The 20,240-nt window shown below is 39.6% G+C and overlaps 1 protein-coding gene across 3 annotated transcripts in view; it reads left to right on the forward strand.

Annotated features, from left to right (window-relative positions):
• The window catches only part of LOC100080375 (LIM domain containing preferred translocation partner in lipoma), a 721,700-nt gene that overhangs the window by 688,239 nt on the left and 13,221 nt on the right, over positions 1-20,240 (forward strand). For all 3 annotated transcript variants that reach the window (XM_029068642.2, XM_029068641.1, XM_029068644.2), the window contains 2 exons: positions 14,812-14,990; positions 18,413-18,533. In XM_029068642.2, the coding sequence (XP_028924475.1) occupies positions 14,812-14,990; positions 18,413-18,533 (300 nt within the window). The remainder of the gene's footprint in view (positions 1-14,811; positions 14,991-18,412; positions 18,534-20,240) is intronic.

Here is a 20,240-nt window from a genome sequence, read left to right on the forward strand (position 1 = left end):
TCTGTGCCTCAGTTTCCTCATCTGTAAAATGAGGATTAAATCCTACTCCCTCTTACCTAGACTGCAAGCCCTATGAGGGACAGGGACTGGATCCAACCTGATAACTTCGTATCTACCCCAGTGTTTAGAACAGTGCTTGTTACATAGTAAGGGATTAATAAATACCATAAAAAAGGAGAGAGTTCAGTTCTAGTGGGGTAGATTTGATTACTGCCTGCAAAGATGCCAATCCCAGGAAAAGTATCTGCTACCTTCCCTCCCTCCACCAAAGGCCTCTGCTCCTGGAATGCTCCATACTCTCTAAATCAGGGATTAAAGCTCCTGCCACGTATTCTCAGCAGCCCCCACACTGGTCAGCCAGCCATTTTGCCTCTCCGGGATCCCACATAGGCTTCCCCTGCCTCCATCAAGGAGACTCCTTCCCCTCCTTGCCTTTGACCACTCTGGCAGGAAAGAGAAAAACACTCACAGCATGAATCCTACTCTAGTGGTTGCTATGGCTACAGGTGTGTGTTGAACTCTAAGCTTGAGGAGCCTGAAATTCTGCTCCTCTAGCCACATCATCCTACTGATTTTGTTTTGATTTCATTCATTTTTCTTTGTTCTAATGTTTCATCATTTCTGATGTCTGCCTGTAGTCTCTTCTCTTTTTATAGTCTGAGGGAGAAGGACTATTCCCACCTCTGTTTTGCTTTTAAAATATTGGTCTATGTGTGCATAAAAAAAAAACCTGAGAAATCATAAATTTCTGTAAGAAACACTATCTCATCATTAGGAAATAGTCAGAAGACAGGGTGGAGTTATACAGGAGAGAATGAAGATGAAATGAGACTGTAAACTCCTTGTGGACCAGGAGTTTGTCTATCAAGTCTGCTGATTACACTCTCTCCCAAGTACTTAAAGCAGTGCTCTGCTCACAGGAAGTGCTCAATAAATGCAACTGATTGACTGAATTTGAGTAAAGTAAGCCTAGATTTCTGCCATGAGGGCAAGAGTGGGGATAGAGCACTGTGGAATGGATCCAGGCCTGGTGGTTAGGCTTGTGTTGTAAATTAAGATAAAATTCCTGAAATTAGTTGTTCTTGCTTTATGAGAAGCAACATGGACTAGAAGAAAGATCACAGGCTTTGGAGTCAGGACACCTGGGTTCTAATCCCAGCTCTGGCACTTGCCTGCTGTGTGATCTCATGCACGTCTCGTGCAATCGCTCAATAAATACTATTGAATGAATTGAATTTCACTTCTCTGTCCTCAGTTTCCTCATCTGTAAAATGAGGATGAAATACCTATTCTCTTTCGTCCTTAGACTGCAAACCCCATGTGGGACAGGAACTGTGTCCAAACTAATTATCTTATACCTTCCCCAGCACTTAGCATAATGCTTGGCACAGAGTAAGCACTTTACACATACTACTGCATTATTATTATTCCTACCAAGATACAATAGAGGGCTATGTTAATAATGTTGTCAGATGAAAACAAATATAACCACAGGATGATATGTTATGCAGAATTTTACTGTGTGGTTTCAGCATTGCTGTGACCTAGAATGGCCAGCCCGATAATCATTTTGCCATGACTTTTCCAAGGGAATATTCCTTTTTTGATCAAGTCTGCTCAGGACTAACACTGACCAGAGGCAACTAGAAAACACAAGAAAGGCTTACCCTTGTGAAACAAGGTCTGCATCTGACCTCAGAACTTGTTACAGGAATCTTGTCACCTGAAGGATAGATAGCCTTTAGGTCTTTCCCTCATCCCTCCCGACCATGCATGTCCTTCCACCCTAGTGTCGGAGCCTTGGGGAGGCTCTCAGTATCCCACAGGCAGCTGGTAAAGTTAAAGAAATGGGACAAAGCCAGGACCTCCCTTTCAGGACTTGTCAATTGGCTCAACTCTTGAGCCAGTCAGGAGACATTCTCAGCTCAACAGTCATACTCTTACAGCAAAACAAAAAAAGGTCTGCCCTTTTGCTAGATAATAATAATGATAATAATTGTAGTATTTGTTAAGCACTTACTATGTGCCAGGCAATGTACCAAGAGCTGGGGGGGAGATACAAGCAAATTAGGTTGGGCACAGTCCCTGTGCCACATGGGACTCACAGTCTTAATCCCCATTTTACAGATGAAGTAACTGAGGCCCAGAAAAGTTAAGTGACTTGCCCAAGGTCAGACAGCAGACAAGTGAAGGAGTCAGGATTAGAACCCAATTCTTTCTGATTCCTAGGCCTGTGGACTGCCCACTAGGCCATGATGATACTGGTGCTGAGTTGGACAAAAAATATTAATTGTAAATCTCCTCTTTGTTAGCTGCCTGAGACAGATTTGTTAAAGCCATTAAGAAATGTGTTTTCTCCATTTTTTTCAAACTGACTGGATTTATCCTATGCCGATTTGCCACGTGTTAGTTTGCTTTATCAGTCAATCAACAAATGGTATTTATTGAGTGCTTGCTGTCTGCTGAGCACTGTACAAATGGTTGGGAGTGAACAATATTATAGAGTTGATAGGCATGTTCTCTGCCCACAAGGAACTAATGGCCTAGAAGGGAAGACAAATATTAATATAAATAAATAAGTTCCAGATGTATACATAAATGTTGTGGGGCTGAAAGTGGAGTGACTATCAAATGCCTAAATGGTACAGATCTAAGTGCATAAGTAATTTAAAAGAGAGGGAAAATGAGGGCAAAATTGGGGAAGGTGTCTACCTAAGTCTGAATTCAGACTCCAAATAAGAAGGCCACTTTGCTTGATTTTATTTTTTAAGATTGCAAATGTTAAAAGGGTATCACATTTTAAACACTCCCACTCAATCCAAAGACAATTTCTGTCTTCTAATTTTCAGAATTTGAGGTCAGAGCTAGGAAGAATAATACATGTCTATGTCAAGTAACATATTTCTCCCTCCCCTCTCTGCCTTCTCTGTATATGCATTTGACTCTGGGGATATTTGGGAATCTAGAGTAGTGTTAGCTCACTGTGCTGAAGTGGAAAAAAAAAAAACCTCAGCAAAACTGTGAAGCAAAATTTACATTCCAGAAATGCTAAAAGAGTGACTCCACCACCCTTTTGCAGTAGCAAGGAGAAAACATCTGTATTTTGCTTATGAATATAAGGAGAGGTTCTTTTGAAAATTACAGAATGGAAACCCCTATGTTCTAAGAGCACGCATTTTCTTTTGATGCCGCTTTTATGTAAACCACTTTTTTTTTGAAACCAAAACATCAAATTATTTTATTCCTTGTGTCAAGACTATTACAGCCAAAATGCAATTTAAGGAAAACAAATCCAATTATTGGCTTTGGTTGGTGCTCTGTTGTATTAAAGTCTCTTTCACTTGAATGGCTTTTGGTTCTGGATGTTTGATGGTAGACGTCAACAGAACTCATCTAAAAAGAAACCGCATAGTAGCAAGCCTAATGTTGGAATTTCAATGTAGCTCTTTTGGGCTGTGGATCAGTCTTTTGTCCTACAATGTATAATTAGAAGAACTTGTTTTCAACAGAAGTTAAATACGGTGCCAGTTCTTTTTCACTGAACTCCGGTTGCCTGAAATTCTGAGTAAGCCAAAGTTGAATAGCGACCCATCTCTGCTGCTGTCAGAAAGTAGGGAGTTCTCACCCCTTCTAGTAAACTTTCCCAGTTATATCCAAATTTTCCTCTTTTGTCGAGGGAGATTTTCCAGTTATTCCAGTCTTTTTGGTGATCATTTCCAGTGAGCAAGCATTGAGGAAACAATTACAATACAAGAAGAAGCAACGTGGCTTAGTGAAAAACCTCAGGCCTAGGAGTCAGAGGACCTGCGTTCTAATCCCCACTCTGCCACAGGTCTACTGTGTGACCTTGGGCCAATCACTTAACTTCTCTTTGCCTCATTTTCCTTTTCTGGGATATGGGGATTAAATCCTATTCCCTCCTACTTAGAATGTGAGTCCCATGTAGTAGAGGGACTGTGTCCAACTTGATTATCTTGTATCTAACCCAGCATTTAGTATGATGCAGGGCACATATTAAGTGCTTAACAAGGACCATAACAACACCAATTAGAAAATGAACAGTTTTGAGAAGGATTTGAAGGGTTTAAAACAACTTAGAGGGTATCAATAGCATGAGCAAGATAATAAAGGAATCAGCCTCATTTCAAATCTTAGATCATGTGGTCTGATTCTGGTGGATGACTTGCTGTGAATTTGATTCATATCTGGGTTATGCAGGCAAGGAAGTGGACATCACCATGGACAGAAACTGGAAAAATAATCTGCATGTGGAGACACCGGTCCACTGGGGTGAAAGCTCTGGGACACCTTTCTGTGTTTTCTCTTCTATAGAATGTCAGATTAAAATCAAGTCCCTCAGCTTTCTACTTGTAGGGAATTATTTTTGTAGTATCTTGGCACTTTTTCCTTCAGAGAGGTCCTCATGGTGACTTCTCTATAGCCTAAGGAAACTCATTTTTGCTGTTTGAAACTCTGAACTAACTCTTCCCTCTCTAACTTGATCAGAAAGCCACTTCAAACTTGGTTTTGTGGGGATCACTTTGATTAATACCTAGTAATGGCTAAATAATTAGATAGGAGTTTGGGGCCACTCAGTCTCCACAAAGTATTTTGTTTCCTTGCTTGAGGGCTGGGACTGTACTCATAGGATGAAGATGGGAAATAAGACTCAAAGGCTGATGTCTTCCAGTGTTGAATTCTCTTTCAAAAGTAGGGTGATGTGGCTCTAGGGCAGTTCTGGCTCCGGATACTGCACTTCTGACCCAAAGCAACAGGTATGAGCTCGTTAAGGGCAGGAACTGTGTCTGTTTGTTGTTGTACTGTACTCTCCCAAGCGCTAAGTACCATGCTTTGCACACAGTAAGTGCTCAATAAATACAGTTGAATGAGTGAATGAAAGGAGAGAGGAGCCTGCTGAGATCCCTCCCCACAACCAGCCCCACCTACTTTCTAACTAGTGAAGCAACTTTCTGTTATTACTGTGGTATTTTTTAAGCACTTACTATGTGTCAAGCATTTTTTTAAATTGCTGAGGTAGATGTGAGTTAACCAGGTATGACACAGCCACACATGGGACTGACAGTCTAAGGGGAAGAGAGAACAGAAATTTCATCCCTGTTTTACAGACGAGGAAACAGGCACAGAGAAATGAGTTGACTTGCCCAAGATCACACAGGAAGCAAGTGGCATAGTTGGGATTAGAACCCACGTTCTCCAACTCCCTGGGCCATGCACTTTCCACTCACTGCTCCACTGCTGTGAACCAGTACAGTGGCAAGCCACTCAACTTCTCTGAGCCTCAATTTTCTCATCTATAAAATGGAAATTAAATACCTATTCTATCTCATATCAATAAATTGTATTTATTGAGCACATGCTGAGTGCAGAGCACTTTACCAAGCCCTTGGGAGAGTACAATACAGTGGAGGTGCTTGACACATTCCCAGCCCACAGCGAGATTATAGTCTAAAGGGAGAGGCAGACATTAATATAAATAATTTATGGTATGTAATTCATATAATATATGATCCTATGTAAACTATGTGTCCAATAAGGGACACAGATAGTGTCCAACCTGATTATCTTGTATCTACCTCAGAATGTAGTAAATGGTTAGCAAATATTATGATTATTCATATTCTTATTATTTTAAGTATTCTTCTTCTTATTATAAACCTCTGGACTCGGGAATGTGACCAAATGCAGCTCCTATGAGTCATTAATTATTACTAGTTCACACATGCACAGCAAGAATTCTTCATTTGTATCTTGCTGAGTTCAACCACTAAATTTATGCACAGTAGTTGAGCAGTCCCTTCTACATGCCCCACCTCTTATTTTCTTGATGGAAAATATAACACTTTCATGTTTTTTACACTATTTGAATGGCTTTTAATTGGAGAGCAGACGGGGTGGTATGTTAGAGTATTTGGGTTTTATCCATTTGGGATGATCACAAAAAAATCTAATGAATGTGGAAATAAAACTCTAGTTTTCAGAGTCTAGTTTTCAGAAATTTGCCCAGTTTTGAAATACTGGATAGATAGTTTTGTGCCCTAGCATATCAGTTTTTATCTAATATGGGGACATTGTTGCTTGTGAAGTGATCCTTTAAATATGGTGATCAAAATGAGAGCTCATCAAATTAATTCAGATAATATTCAATGAGGTAAAATCTGAAGACTGACTGTACTAGCTAAATGTAGGCTCCTAATCCTTTGCAGCATATATATTCATGGAGACAGGTGGGATTTTTTTTTTTTCTAATAGGGAAAGGGCTTGTTTCCTTTCCTCTCTGCAAAAACTACCTGCAAAGTTTGCTGCCCTTTTTATTTTCCTCTTTGTATGAAAACTTGACACACCCTTTTGATATATATATACTCATCCTCACATTTCTAAAGGTTCTGAAGACATTCAAAACCTTTGGAAAAGTCAGGATGCATTGCACAGACTCTGGATTGTGTTAATGATGAAACAGATCCTTACCTCACCAGAAATCTGGATTAGTAATCAAATGTCAGTTAATCAGACTTGTTTTGTGAAGGGCCAAAAGCCTGGGAGAGCAGTCATCACCATACTGGCTTAAAAAGTTTAAGGTGTAATTTGCTTTATAAAGAATGTTATTTGTGGCTCTTAGCTGAGTAATATGAAATTAGTCTGACAGCCAGAATCATCTTTCCCTTAGTTGCTATTTATTTTGTGGTTGTGCTGCATATTTCATGTTCTTTAAAATAAAATTGCCTTACTCCCAAGCTACACAAAAAATTTAAGCCAACAGGATGAAATCTCCATGGCATGCATATGCAGTGATGTAGGTCTTTCTTCCATGGATTTACAACATTTCCTTCTTAAAGCAGTAGGTGCCATGCGGCCCAATAAAAGTATTACTTATATATGAATACAGCATATGTGGTCCTTAAACTATTGAATTTCCCAGGTCTCTCATTCTTTGGAGTTCATTCTAGTTCAGAAACAAGTCAGTAAAAGGTGATGAGTCCATGTGACATTAATAATTATGGTATTTGCTAAGCCCTTATAAAATACCAGGCACTGTACTAAGTACTGGGGTGGATACAAGCAAATTAAGTTGGACAAAGTCCCTGTCCCAAATGGAGCTCACAGTCTTGACCCCCATTTTACAGATGAGGTAACAAGCACAGAGAAGTGAAGTGACTTGCCCAGGGTCACACAGAAGACAAGTGGCAGAGCCAGGATTAGGTCTGTGCTCTAGCCACTATGCCATGCTACCTCACTCTTAGTTCCTTGCTAGTGTCTGCACATAGTAAGCACTCAGTAAATAAATACTACTGAATGAATGAATAGTGTCCACTGTCACATAAGGGTGAAATGTGTTGCTGAGAGAAAATACTTCGTTTCAATATCTGAAACCACTAGAGGGCAGAACCTTTGCAGTAAGCTATCAAGTCGTGGACCTTCATGGACAACGGTTAAGACCTTGTGGTCCAATCCCCCAGGGTCATTTCAGTCATTTTTTTATCATAGAAACGTAATTGGAAGAGGGCAGTGGAGGTAATATGGTTCATTGTCCAGGTTCTGAAAGAACACCCTTCTGATATTCCCCTTTTTAAAAGCTCAGGTTAAAAGAGTCCATGACTTCCCACAGTAACCAAATTCAGTGTTTATTAATAATAATAATAATAATAATTTTGGTATTTATTAAGTGCTTACTACATGCCAAGCACTAAGTATTAATCACTAAGCACTGTAATAGTTACCATATAATCAGATCAGATCCAGTCCCTGTCCCAAATGGGGCTCACAATTTAGGGGGAGAGAGAACAGGAATTTAATCCCCATTTTATGGCTAAGGCAGCAGAGGCACAGTATAATTAAATGATTTGCCCAAGGCCACACAGCAGATAGGTGCCAGCCTTCTGACTCCCAGGATTGGCTATGCTGCTTCCCTGACCTTCAGGATATTTCAATTCAGTCAATCAGTGGTATTTATTGAGTGCTTACTATGTGCAGAACACTGAACTAAGATCTTGAGTAAGTCCAATATAATAAAGTTTGTAGACACATTCCCTGTCCTCAAGGGTCTTATAATTTAGTTGCAAAAGCAGACAGTAAAATAAGTTACAGATAGGGAAAGTCACAGAGTATAAGGATATATATATATAAGTTCTGTAGGGCTGGGTATGGAGTCAGTATCAAGTGGCTATAAGGTACAGACTCAAGTGCATAGGTGACATAGAAGGGAGAGTGAATAGAGTGGAAAAATGAGAGGTTAGGTAAAGGCTTCTTGGAAATATGATTTTAGTAAGGCTTTCAAAATGGGGAGAGTGGTGATCTGTCAGATTTGAAAAGAGTGGGAGTTCCAGGCAGGAGGGAGGATATGAACTGGGGGGAGGAGAGGTAGAGGGAGAGAGAAAGAGAGAGAAAGAAGGAAGGAAAAGGAAAGAAAAGAAAGGGAAGGAAAGAAGGATGGAAGGAAGGAAGGAACAAATGAACTTTGGTTTCTCATGTTGCAGCTCAAACCATTTCCCTCTATTTTGGTCTTCAGTAAAGATGTCTCCACCACTTTTCTGCTGTGTGACCTCAGGCATGTCACTTAACTTCTCTGTGATGATGTTCAACCTGATTTTCTTGTATCTACCCCAATGCTTAGTACAATACCTGCCACATAGTAAACCCTGAAAAATTACCATTTAAAAAAAAGATGGAGAACAGGCAGCCATTATTTTATGACTAGTTGGCCTTCATATATTTTAGGCTTTTTAAGTAGTCATTGTTTCTTTGTCCTGTCAAGGCATAGACAATTGGTGTGAATGAGCATCACTGTTTTCTTCTTCAAAGGATTTGCCCCAAGTGTTTATCTTTTAAGATTGACTTAAGAACTATATGGGGACTGGCCACTGAGTGTTTAAGAGCCCTGAAGTTTGGCCCTCTCTTCATTCTACTTGTGTATACTAGCTGACAGTCAACATGAATACCTTTATATATATCCAAAAGGCATCATCAATGTCTTCAATTGTGAATGCATAAAAGTAAGCAGCAATTTTCCTGGGAAGATTTTAAAACACTTTACATCAATTCTAAAAACTCACATTTGACCTTTATAAAGCAACCATTTAACACATAATATGTGTGAAGTACAGAAGGGTTAAAAGGCATTCCTCTAACGGGAGAGCCAAGAACTAATAAGTCAAGGTCTAAAGAGAAGAATCCTGACTTCCAAACCCAGTCAGCAGCCCATAAACCCCCTTGCTGCTTCAACAATGTATTTTAAAGTGTAAACGAGGAAAAAAAGGAAATGCAGGAACAAATCCACTCTTATTTGTGAAGTGAATTGATTAAAACATTTTCAACTTGTAAAGTTAAATTTATTTTACAAAATAAACTTCTGACATATCAAATGTCCACCCTTCATTGTTTTTGTGAAAAAGGTGATTTCCAGCAGCAGCCTAATGTCAAAACATTCTTGTTTCTTTTATAGTTCCACAGAGTAAATAAAGATTAGGCAATGATTGATTTGAAATGTTTTGATTCAAAAGACAATTTACAAATCTTCCACCATGAACAGTTATTAATGATGCAATCCCAAAGAATAAACCAAACACTATGTTCCTAAATTGCTCTTTGGCTCTCCGGCTAAAGGCACAGAGGGATTCTTTTTTTTAAAAAAAAACAAACAAAAACCCAAAGCATACTATTTTTAATAATCAATCATTTGCCCAGAAATCACTATTTTTTGATGGAGGGAAAGAATAGGAAGGTGAGAAGCTAATAGAAGCTATCTGTTAAGTGTTTTTCTCCAATGTAGGATATATTAAATACCCACTATGCATTTAAGTACTGGGAGGTTCAAGATAATCATATCGGACCAAGTGTCTATTTCACATAGAGTTCAGTTTGAGGGGGTATGGAGAATATTTTAACTTATGTAAAGATTTAGGAGAAATTTTATGTTCTGTCCGATGCATTTAAAAAGCCAGGCTCCTATAGTTTAGACAGTTAAATCATTTATGTTTGGCTTTGTTCTTTTTGCCTTGCATTACCCTCTCCCCACGGTGTTCTTCCTCCCTTCTGTGCCACATATACCCTTGGGTCCATACCTTTCAAGCAGTCTGATACTCACCCCATCCCTCAGCCTTTCATCCCCCTCATGTAATTTATTTTAATGTCTGTCTGTCTTACTTGATTGTAAATTCCTTGAGGGCAGGGATCGTGTCTACCAACTCCATTATATTGTATTTTCCCAAGCTCTTCATTCTGTTCTTATTATGATCAGGGAACATGTCTGCTAATTCAGTTATACTCTTCCAAGCGCTTAGTACAGTGCTGTGCACATAGTAAGTGCTCAATAAATGTGACTGATTGATGGCACACAGTAAGCGCACAGTAAATACCATCAATTGATTGATAACCTATTTTCCCTTTGAATTCCAGTATGAAGCTGGCAATTTCTGAAGATAGCCATCATATGTTTTCCATCATCATAGGTGTTTAGAGTTTACCAAGATTATAAAGTCCTAGAGGGAAGAGATCATGTAAACTCTATGTACACTCTCAAGAGTTTAGTACAGTGATCTGCATTCAGCCCAGTAAATATTATTGATTGATTGATGATCAATTGATAGATCATCTCCTTTGTAAACTATAATCTTCTCTATAGACTATAAACTCTTTACGAGAAGCAGTGAGGGCTGGTGGTTAGAGCATGGGCCTGGGAGTCAGAAGACCTTGGGTTCTAATTCTGGCTCTGCCAATTATCTGCTGTGTGTCCTTGAGCAAGTCACTTCACTTCTCTGAGTATCAGTTAACTCATCTAGAAAATGGAGCCCCACATGGGACAGGGACTGTATCCAACCTGATTAGCTTCTACCTACCCCAGCACCCCCAATTAAACTGTAAACCCATCATTGGGCAGGGATTGTCTCTATCTGTTGCTGACTTGTACAAGTGCTTAGTACAGTGCTCTGCATATAGTCAGTGCTCAATAAATACTATTGAATGAATGAATGAATGTTGCCTGGCACATAGTAAGTACTTAACTAATACCATTAAGACAAAGAAATGAAAAACTGCTTGTGGACAAGGATTGTTTCTACTAATTAGTTGAACAGTACTTTACCAAATGCTTAGTGTAGCACTGGGCACATAGTAAATGCTCAATAAATACCACGGATTGATTGCTGTCTCCCACTTTTAATAAAAGAGGAAGAAAAAAAAGATAGAGAAGGAAATGGCTCTTCAGTGCCAAACCCTCCACTGTCATTTCAGCACCCAGTTACTGTGGCTCGTTCATGAGTGGCTCCAACAACTGACATGTTATGTGTGAGCTAAACAAAGTGTTTGTGTGTGTATGTGTGTGCATGTATGTGTCTGTCTGCCTTTTGAGTTTGAAGATGATCCTGCCATTTGTGGTGAGATTAGATTGGTTAACAAAGGTATGTCCCATAAGACCCGTAAAAGGCCAATACATCTACATCAGACTGATCAGATTGCTCCTTGCTGCACTGTTGTATTTTTTTTCCCAACAGTGCTGGGATGTGTTTCTATTTCCTCTTAGTAACCCAGTCTTTCTGAATATTCCAGGAGACTTCCCTCTAGTTCCACTAGCTGCACACTAAACTGATCTTTCTCTGCAGATATTTCCCAACTGCCCATTCATATATCTCATTATTTAATATTTTGCTTTTTGTACCTTCTAAACATTTCTGCATTCCTTGGTTTCTGACTATCCTATTTCAGCTCAGAGTATAGTAATTATTGTAGTCCATTCTCTTGTCCAGCATAGGGATATGGTGAGCATGACTTTGATATTGGTGGTTTCACTGTATTCCAGGATCTCATATTTTGTGATCCTTTGTTGCCACTAGATGGTATGAAGGTGATGTTGCTAGAACTGCTCTAAAATTTAAATGTGATATCTATGGTAGGTTCTGGTCTCTCAACCATAAAAAAGTTTGACCCTCCATTTGTTCTATCCATTTTCAGTTTTGTCTGAAGGTTGATTCCATATTGTTTCCACCTTCTTTGTTTGACTCTCCCAAAGGATATACTAGCCTTTTTGATTTGGTTTTCTATCTTGCCTCTCTTAGTGATATTGGACAATGAGTTACCCAGGTAACAAAGCTCAGTGAGACCATTCAACTCAGTGATGCTGATGTTGATCCTTGGTTGAATGAAGAGTTTGCCAAATGCTAAATGAAACATAACCTAGGTCTACCTCAGATCTTTTGTCAATTTATAGTTCAGTGTTAATTTTGAAAAGCAGTTCATCACCTCTGGGTTAGGGCCAAAGAGACACAGTGCTCCATTGAACTTGTTTGTGTTTGGGTGAAGCAGGCTGTTTTTAAGGATAACTTTCCTATTCTCCCTTCCTATTTTGTGTAAGTTATACTTGCCTCAAAAGAAGTGCTCAAATACTTAGAGGGTCATCTGACCCTACTGCTGTCTCTTTAGTGACCAGTGCCCTGGATCATTTATTTGCACAAGACTTTTGATTAGGTTTTACCACCATCAGTCAGAAATTGTATTTCTAATCAGTCAATGAATAATATTTATTGAAAGCCTTCTGTATGAAGAGCCCAAGACTAAACATTTGTGAGAGTACAACGGGAATAAAAGACATAATCCTGCCAACCAAGAGCTTACAAACTATCTATAAGGTCTTCCAGAAGTGGCAGTGGTTTGCACTAAGCCATTTCCCTCTTGCTCTCTCCCTCTCAGACACACCAACACACACACACACACACACACACACACACACAAATGACAGGGCCTGAGAAAATCCTTGGGGAAGGGTTACCTGTAGTGGATTTTTATTTTACTCCAGAATATTTTTTTCTTCAATTCAAATATTTAAAAAAAGATTTTTAAAGCACCTTCCCTTCACCAATGGGTCTATTTTCCCCATTTGGGGCAATTTATTTATTAGAAGTCACCCTTTTGGGTCCCCTCAATCAAGTTCCTGAAGTATTTCTTTCTTTCCATCCACATGGCAATTTGCTCCTCTTTGTTGGTTGTGAATTTACATGTTTAAAAGAAAATGCCCAGTAGTCCAATTAGGTCACAATTTGGCATGTTTTCTTTCTTTGTAGACATCAAGTTTCCAAAAAGTAAAATGAATCTTTCAGCCAAGCCTCATTGGAAACAAAAAATGTTTCCTGGTCCTTCCAACTACAGGGCTGGCTAAACCTGTTAAAACCCACAGATGAACAAAATATAGCCTTTGCAATGACAGTTTACAACCACATCAGCTCAAATTGTCATGTCAGAAAAGAATAGACAACCCCAAACTATCTAAGATGTCAGGGTAATCTTTCAAACCCTGATTCAGCACACGTGGGGCTTTTTTTTAACATTTTCCTCCCAAGTTTTCATTTCCTCCAGTGAGCAAGGTAAAGTAAAGGTAGGTGGGAAGGTAAAGGGTGACACCAATCCAAACATCCCATTAACCACTTTTAGATTAACTCTGTATTTACCCTTTGCATAGGGCTGGGTGGAGTCTAGAAGATCCAGTTGTCTTGGCTTCACTTAACTCCTTGCAACAGAGGAGTGTTCTCAGAAGTCTCCAGAGAATGAGATTCATTTTTCTTCCTCAGTTCTGTAGTCAGTCAATTATCTGTGCTGACTGGAGGGAATTATTACCTGGAAGAGTTGAAAAACCAGCTAATCTGTCCCTTCTGCCCCATCCTCCCTATCTCACTATTCCTTTTCCTTTCATTGGACTACCTCCTGAGGAGCTAGTCTTAAAACTGGGTTTTCCTTTCCCTCCTCTCCTCTCTACTGCCCACCTCTTCTGGGATTTTGGCTCCTTGTGGGAAGGCACTGTGTCTTCCAGCTCTATTACATGGTACTCTGCCAAAACTTAATACGGTACTGTGCACACAAGTGCTCAATAAATACCATTGATTAATGGATTCATTGCTGTCGCAAAGGTGATTTTGGAACTGTGTCCACAGCCCTCAGGTGACCCAGATTGTTAGCCCTTTCCTACCTTTGCATTTCAGAAACACTTTTGCTTCATCTTTTAGTCCATTGTCTTTCATGCCCTCAGTGGAAAAATAGTATAAATAATCACCATCCTCTAAGTAACAATTGATTAGACTTTTAAAGACTGTTAAATCATTCCTCAGCTAACCTGCTTTTCTGTAGGCTAAATTCTCAGTCCTTTTAGCCTTTCCTCCAGGATCTTCTTATTTTCCATCTCCCTAAAGATTTTATCCTCATGCATCTAAGGTCCCTGTGGGATCTCTTAATCCCATTAGAGTTGAGGAACCCCAAATGAACCCACTCTTCAAGTAAGGTCCCAACCAGGAATATGAGTTCTATTTTAGGTTTTGTCCTTGGCTTGCTGTGTAGCTGTGGACAGGCTAGTCAAGTTCTCTGTGCTTTCATTTCATTTCATTTCCCTCTAGACTACAAGCTCATTCCTCTAGATAGTAAATTCCTTATGGGCTGGGAACATATCCTGCTACCTTTGTTTTATTGTACTCTCCCAAGCACATAGAACAGTGCTCTGCACATAGTAAGGCTATCAATCATAGTAATGATTGATTCATTCATTCATTTGCTCATCAGTTAAATGAAGTGAGCAAATACACCCTCTTCTGGTAAAACTGCTATAAAAGTAAATATTGATAATAACAGTAATAACAACAATAAGGATAATAATAAGAACATCTAAAAGCTGAGGGGTATTTTGAGTGTTTCAAAAGCATTTTCACACCAATTTACTCATCTTCTCACTGACTGACTGTAAGAGAATTTTTCCAGAAAAAAGGAATGGCAGTTGTTCCTATGTATATAGTTTTCATACATGAGTTTTTTCTTCCTTTTCAGAACACACTGGAGCAGTGCAATGTCTGTGCCAAACCTATCATGGAGAGGATCTTGCGTGCCACGGGAAAGGCCTATCACCCTCACTGCTTCACCTGTGTCATGTGCCATCGCAGCCTGGATGGGATTCCATTCACCGTGGATGCCGGTGGCTACATCCACTGCATTGAGGATTTCCATAAGTATGTTCTCCTACTCCTCTGCCCCACACTTCCTGCATCAGACAGTAGGGACTTTGTTTTCTGTTGTCTCTTAAATGGAATCTTAAGGCTGGGGAGATTTTATGTCAACCAAAGAGTGGTAAAAAGCAGATCTAGACTTTGGGACTGAAGCTAATTGTTCAAGATTCCCTTTCTACACACCAATTTCCTTTTATTTATTCAGTCAGCCATATTTATTGACTGCTTACTGTGTGCAAAGCACTGTACTAAGCACTTGGGGGAGTATAACAGTAAACAGATAGATTTCCTGCCACTACGAGCTTGGAGTCTTTAGCATGATAGTGCTGAGATTCAGTGATTTTTTAAAAAATCTCAGCATATGTCCTCGATTGAAAGCCTTATCAGCCATAGAATGTTTTATAATGAGCTTTTATAAGCAGTAGTATCTGCCCACCTAAGTCAGGAATTTCAAAGCAAGTGCATGTAAACTCCTTGTGGACTGGGATCATGTTCCCAACTTTTTAGTATTGTGCTCTCCCAAGTGCTTAGTCAGTGCTCTGCACATATTAATACCCTTGATTGATTGATTACCACTTTGGATTTGGGTGGTGTAGGTGACGAATGCTGAAACTGTAATATTCAGGCAAAATTCCATTGTTCATTTATAAAATGGAGCTAGCAACCATAACCCTTTTTTTAAAATTTTGGTGAATGGCGATTAGGGAAGACTATTGTGAGAATGTAAAATTTAACTGCTTTACAAAAAGCAAAGAAAGCACAGTGTCCATTGCAATGTGCAGTGAAAAGTGGATTTTAAATGCCTAATTGCAGAAATTCTCCACCTCTATGATAAAGGAACAGTTTATTTTTAAATGACACTGGCATCATGAATTGGATACTTTAGCTAGTAATTGCACTTGAGACAGACCTATATATCTATTTATGGGAAATTTAAGTATATAATTGAAGACTTTTTTGTCATTACTTCCTCCTCAAATTTATATAGTCCTAGAAAGACAGGTAAGTATAATCAGAACAGAAATATTTCTGTTGCTGATAAAGACTGAGGTATTATACCCTTCAATTAAAACAGGGAATCAGTACTGACAAATGTAAGTTATATCCCATCATTTATCTCTCATTTCTAGGGAGAGCAGCATAATTAGGGAGTAGTGGCATAATTTGGTGGGTCTAAAGACTCAAAATGCAGACTTAGGCACTCCCCCCGAAAAAACAACACACACACTCCACTGAGCCCAGAGACATTCTAAAACATTAAATTATTTAAATAATTTTTTTTGTGTGTGATTGGCACGTGAATGTGGAATACTTTGCAATATTTTCTCTGTGTCATGATGCCTAGAGATTGTGTTCTGTGGGGCTAGGAAGTGCTGGTTCTCATAGTTGCCAGAGGAACAGTCTTGGGGACAAACAATAGATGAAGATTTTTCAATGTTGAAAATGCCTTTTGACCTTGATTTAACTTATGCTAAGCAAGCCCTTTCAAAGTGTGATTTGTTCCACTAAAAAATGAGCTTCATCCTCTCTGGTTGATTTCCAGGGAGATAATTCACAGGGGTCCATGAGTTGAGTTTCAGCCCCCATTGCCAGACTAAAGTTCTGTAATATATGTTTGCAATAAATCAAGCCCTTCAACCACTACTTCTCTGATGAGGGTAGTGAATATTTGGGCTTCATCCTCTCAGTACTTACATAACCTAGCAGTGGGGCATCCCATTGGTTCTGCAATTCTTCCTCTTGACAAGTTTTTCTCATTATAATCTTAAAATTTCCCACGGTCCTGTGACATCTTTAAATACCTACCATTAACTTTTTATCTCTCTCCATCTCCCCCTTCCCCCCTACCCTTCACCCCGAGGGACTGATGAGCAAAATCTAAGTTAGTGTGTTTTGGCAAATGTGGAGATTAATAATCAAAAATGCTGAAAGCAGATTTCCCTGACCAGTAGTCAGCAGAATGCTCCCCCTAAGGATGGGTTGAGCCAGATTCTTTGTTCGCATTTAGTTCCTTTATTCCTTCCAAATAATTAAATAAAGAGGTGGAATTGTTCAGTGAACTAAACAATTGTCTAGAATCACAGAGTTTGTTGTGGGCAGGGGCTATGTCTGTTTGTTGTTGCATTGTAGTCCCCCAAACACTTAGTACAGTGCTTTGTACACAGTAAGCACTCAATAAATGATTGAATGAATAAATGAACAGCAGAAGGACCTTTAATTTTGTCCCCGCTCATGCCAGTGGTTTTGCAAACCATCTCCCATTTCTGTGATTTGCTTTCCCCACCCTGTAAACTGTAAGCAGAAATAGGAAGTGATGACTAAATCCTTGGTAGGAATGAAGTTTATGTTCTTCTGAGAGATAAACATAGTGTCAGTTTAGGGAGCGAGCTCTAGAAAAGCTAATCTTGTAAAATATGGCAGATAACCCCAAATGCCAGAAAATTTACATCAAGGTCAGTGGGTTATCTCAGTGTTTAATCTACAGAGAGAGGGTAGGGAAAATCATTCCTGAAACTCATGCATATCATTTTATTGCTGGTGACTCAAATCTGAGGATGTATGGACAGTTTTAAGCAGGATGTTTTGTCTGAAAAGAATACAGGTTTCCCGTATAAAAAAATGCCACATTATAACATGTCATTATTATTACTGTTGTAAGCATCATCGTTTTAAATTTTTTTCTACCAATCAACTCATCTGCTGCTTGATTCATGTTTCATTGAATTTAAATTACATCTATGCCTTTTGTGTGCCCCTAGAAAAGTAATGTTTTTTAATCTCACAACAAATAGGCATTTTAAATGCAATTAATTGATGCGGTGCTCTTGTACAGAAGAGCAGGGCAGGAGAGTGGCAATTTTCTAGGCATTTCTCTGATCTCCCCAATGGTCTTAAATACCTGGAAGCATGCAAGATTTGCTTCCATCTGTTTCTTGTTTCCCTGAACTCATGTGACAGCCATAGTTTCCGGCAAGGATTAGTTGATGCTTACATCCAATGTGCATGAACTTGCACCAATTTGAAAAGGCCTGTTCCTCCTGTATTCTTAGAATTACTGGAATCCAATTTACAGTACATAGCCACCCGCAGGAAAAGTGAATGTATGGCAGAAGATTACCAACGTGAGGCATGAGTATGTGTGGCTTGAGGCAGAAGGCAGCGCTGGAACTAACAGAATGGAGAGGTCCCTGGCATGCTGCCTGGCACATTAAACATTTGAGGTAGAAGGTTCAGTGGGTTTAGGATTGGTTCTTCTGAGTCTATCCCAGAGATAGATTGCTGCCCAAGGCACAAACCCAACCCCCCAGCCTCCAGAGAAATTCTGTGTAGGCAGTCCGTCTTTTCTTTATGTTTCTAGGTCTCTAGGCACAGATTGTACCCATGCAGACGCTCTACTAACCAAACGATTCATCTTGATTTTTAAGGAAATTTGCTCCCCGCTGTTCCGTGTGCAAGGAGCCCATCATGCCAGCCCCAGGGCAGGAGGAGACGGTCCGTATCGTGGCCTTGGACCGGGATTTCCATGTCCACTGCTACCGGTGTGAGGTCTGTATTCCATTCTACAGGCAATGATAGGGAAATTAAAGATGACCTTTGAAGACGATGTAGGGATTGCAGCTGTGGCTGAGCTACAGCTATGGCTCAGATTTCCTTCAGTCAAGATTTTTTAAATAATAGAAACATGAATGCAAAAAGCCATGGTCATGCCAAAGGACTATCACTATTATTATAGATATTATAATCATTATTATTATCAATGTTCATTAAGACTTTTGGTTATTCAAAGCATTGTATGAGGTGCTGGGGTGATTTCATAAAAGTCAATTAAGGTACAATTTCTGGCCCAGAAATTGATCACTATTACAGCTCCTCATTCCTTCAAAACCTCAAATCGTTACTCATTCCTTTCTGTGTCAAGCAGAAACTCTTGTCCACCAACTTTAAGATATTTACCATCTTTCTCTCTCCTACTCATTTGATCTCTCTCCCACTACACACTACCTCCCACTTTCTGTTCTTCCACTGTGCTTCATTCTTGTCTCACTTGCTGCTGACTTCTTGCTCATGACCTCTCCACTGCCTGGAACTCCCTCCCACTTCATATCTGACAGACAGATTCTGAAGTAGTTGGTTTTTATTTTTTTTGGCCAAGTCCCTTTGCCATTTAGGGCCTCAATTTCCTCATTTTTTATGGCACTTGTTAAGCACTTACTATGTGCCAGGAACTGTACTAAGCTCTGGGGTAAATACAAGATAACCAGGTTAGAAACAGTCCCTTTCCATATGGGACTCACAATCTAAGTAGTGGGAGAAAGTAGATATTGAATTCCCATTTTCCAGAGGAAGAAATTGAGGCACAGATAAATGAAGTGATTGAAGCAAAAAAGTGGCTGAGTCAGGATTAGAACCGAGGTCCTCTGACGCCCAGGGCAGCGTGGCTCAGTGGAAGAGCACGGGCTTGGGAATCAGAGGTCGTAGGTTCTAATCCCAACTCTGCCACTTATCAGCTGTGTGACTTTGGGCAAGCCACTTAACTTCTCTGTGCCTCAATTACCTCATGTGGAAAATGGGGATAAAGACTGTGAGCCCCACATGGGACAACATGATTACCTTGTATCTACCCAGTGCTTAGAACAGTGCTTGGCACATAGTAAGCGCTTAACAAATACCAGATTTTTTTTTCCACTAGACCACACTGCAGTGCTTAGAACAGTGCTTGGCACATAGTAAGTGCTTAACAAATACCATAATTATTATTGTTCAATCCTTGGCATCACCAAATTCACTGTAGAACATTTGCAAATAGAAGTGTTTTACAAAGAAGCTAATTGGTCATAGTTTGCCGGATGTTGGATATGGTAACAGTATTTATTTAAGACTTGTACATGCTCTCACTCTTAACCCACTTTGATAGAGTTTTAAGAAAGCCTCTCCTCCATAGGTGTTACTTGGAACTTATTTGCGAGGTGCATTCATTTCACATTTTTGTTTTCCCGAAATGGACCCACGTGGGATGTTTCAGCACTTTTGCAAGCCAACGTTTTCTTCCCAACAAAGTCAAAGAGAATAATCTCTTCTTGGATTGGAGTAAATGTGCAGAGCACTGGGAGTCTTTCTCCTTGGCACATCAAATTCTACTGCATCATCTCTTGCCAGGAAGCGGCTTACTCAAGAATGAGTTTAGATAATTCAGTTATGAGCTTTATACTGACTTCAGTTCAGTTCTATTCCCACACATGTGTTTTTCTCCAA

This window comes from Ornithorhynchus anatinus, chromosome 7, assembly GCF_004115215.2.
Source record: "Ornithorhynchus anatinus isolate Pmale09 chromosome 7, mOrnAna1.pri.v4, whole genome shotgun sequence".
Classification (NCBI taxonomy): domain Eukaryota; kingdom Metazoa; phylum Chordata; class Mammalia; order Monotremata; family Ornithorhynchidae; genus Ornithorhynchus; species Ornithorhynchus anatinus.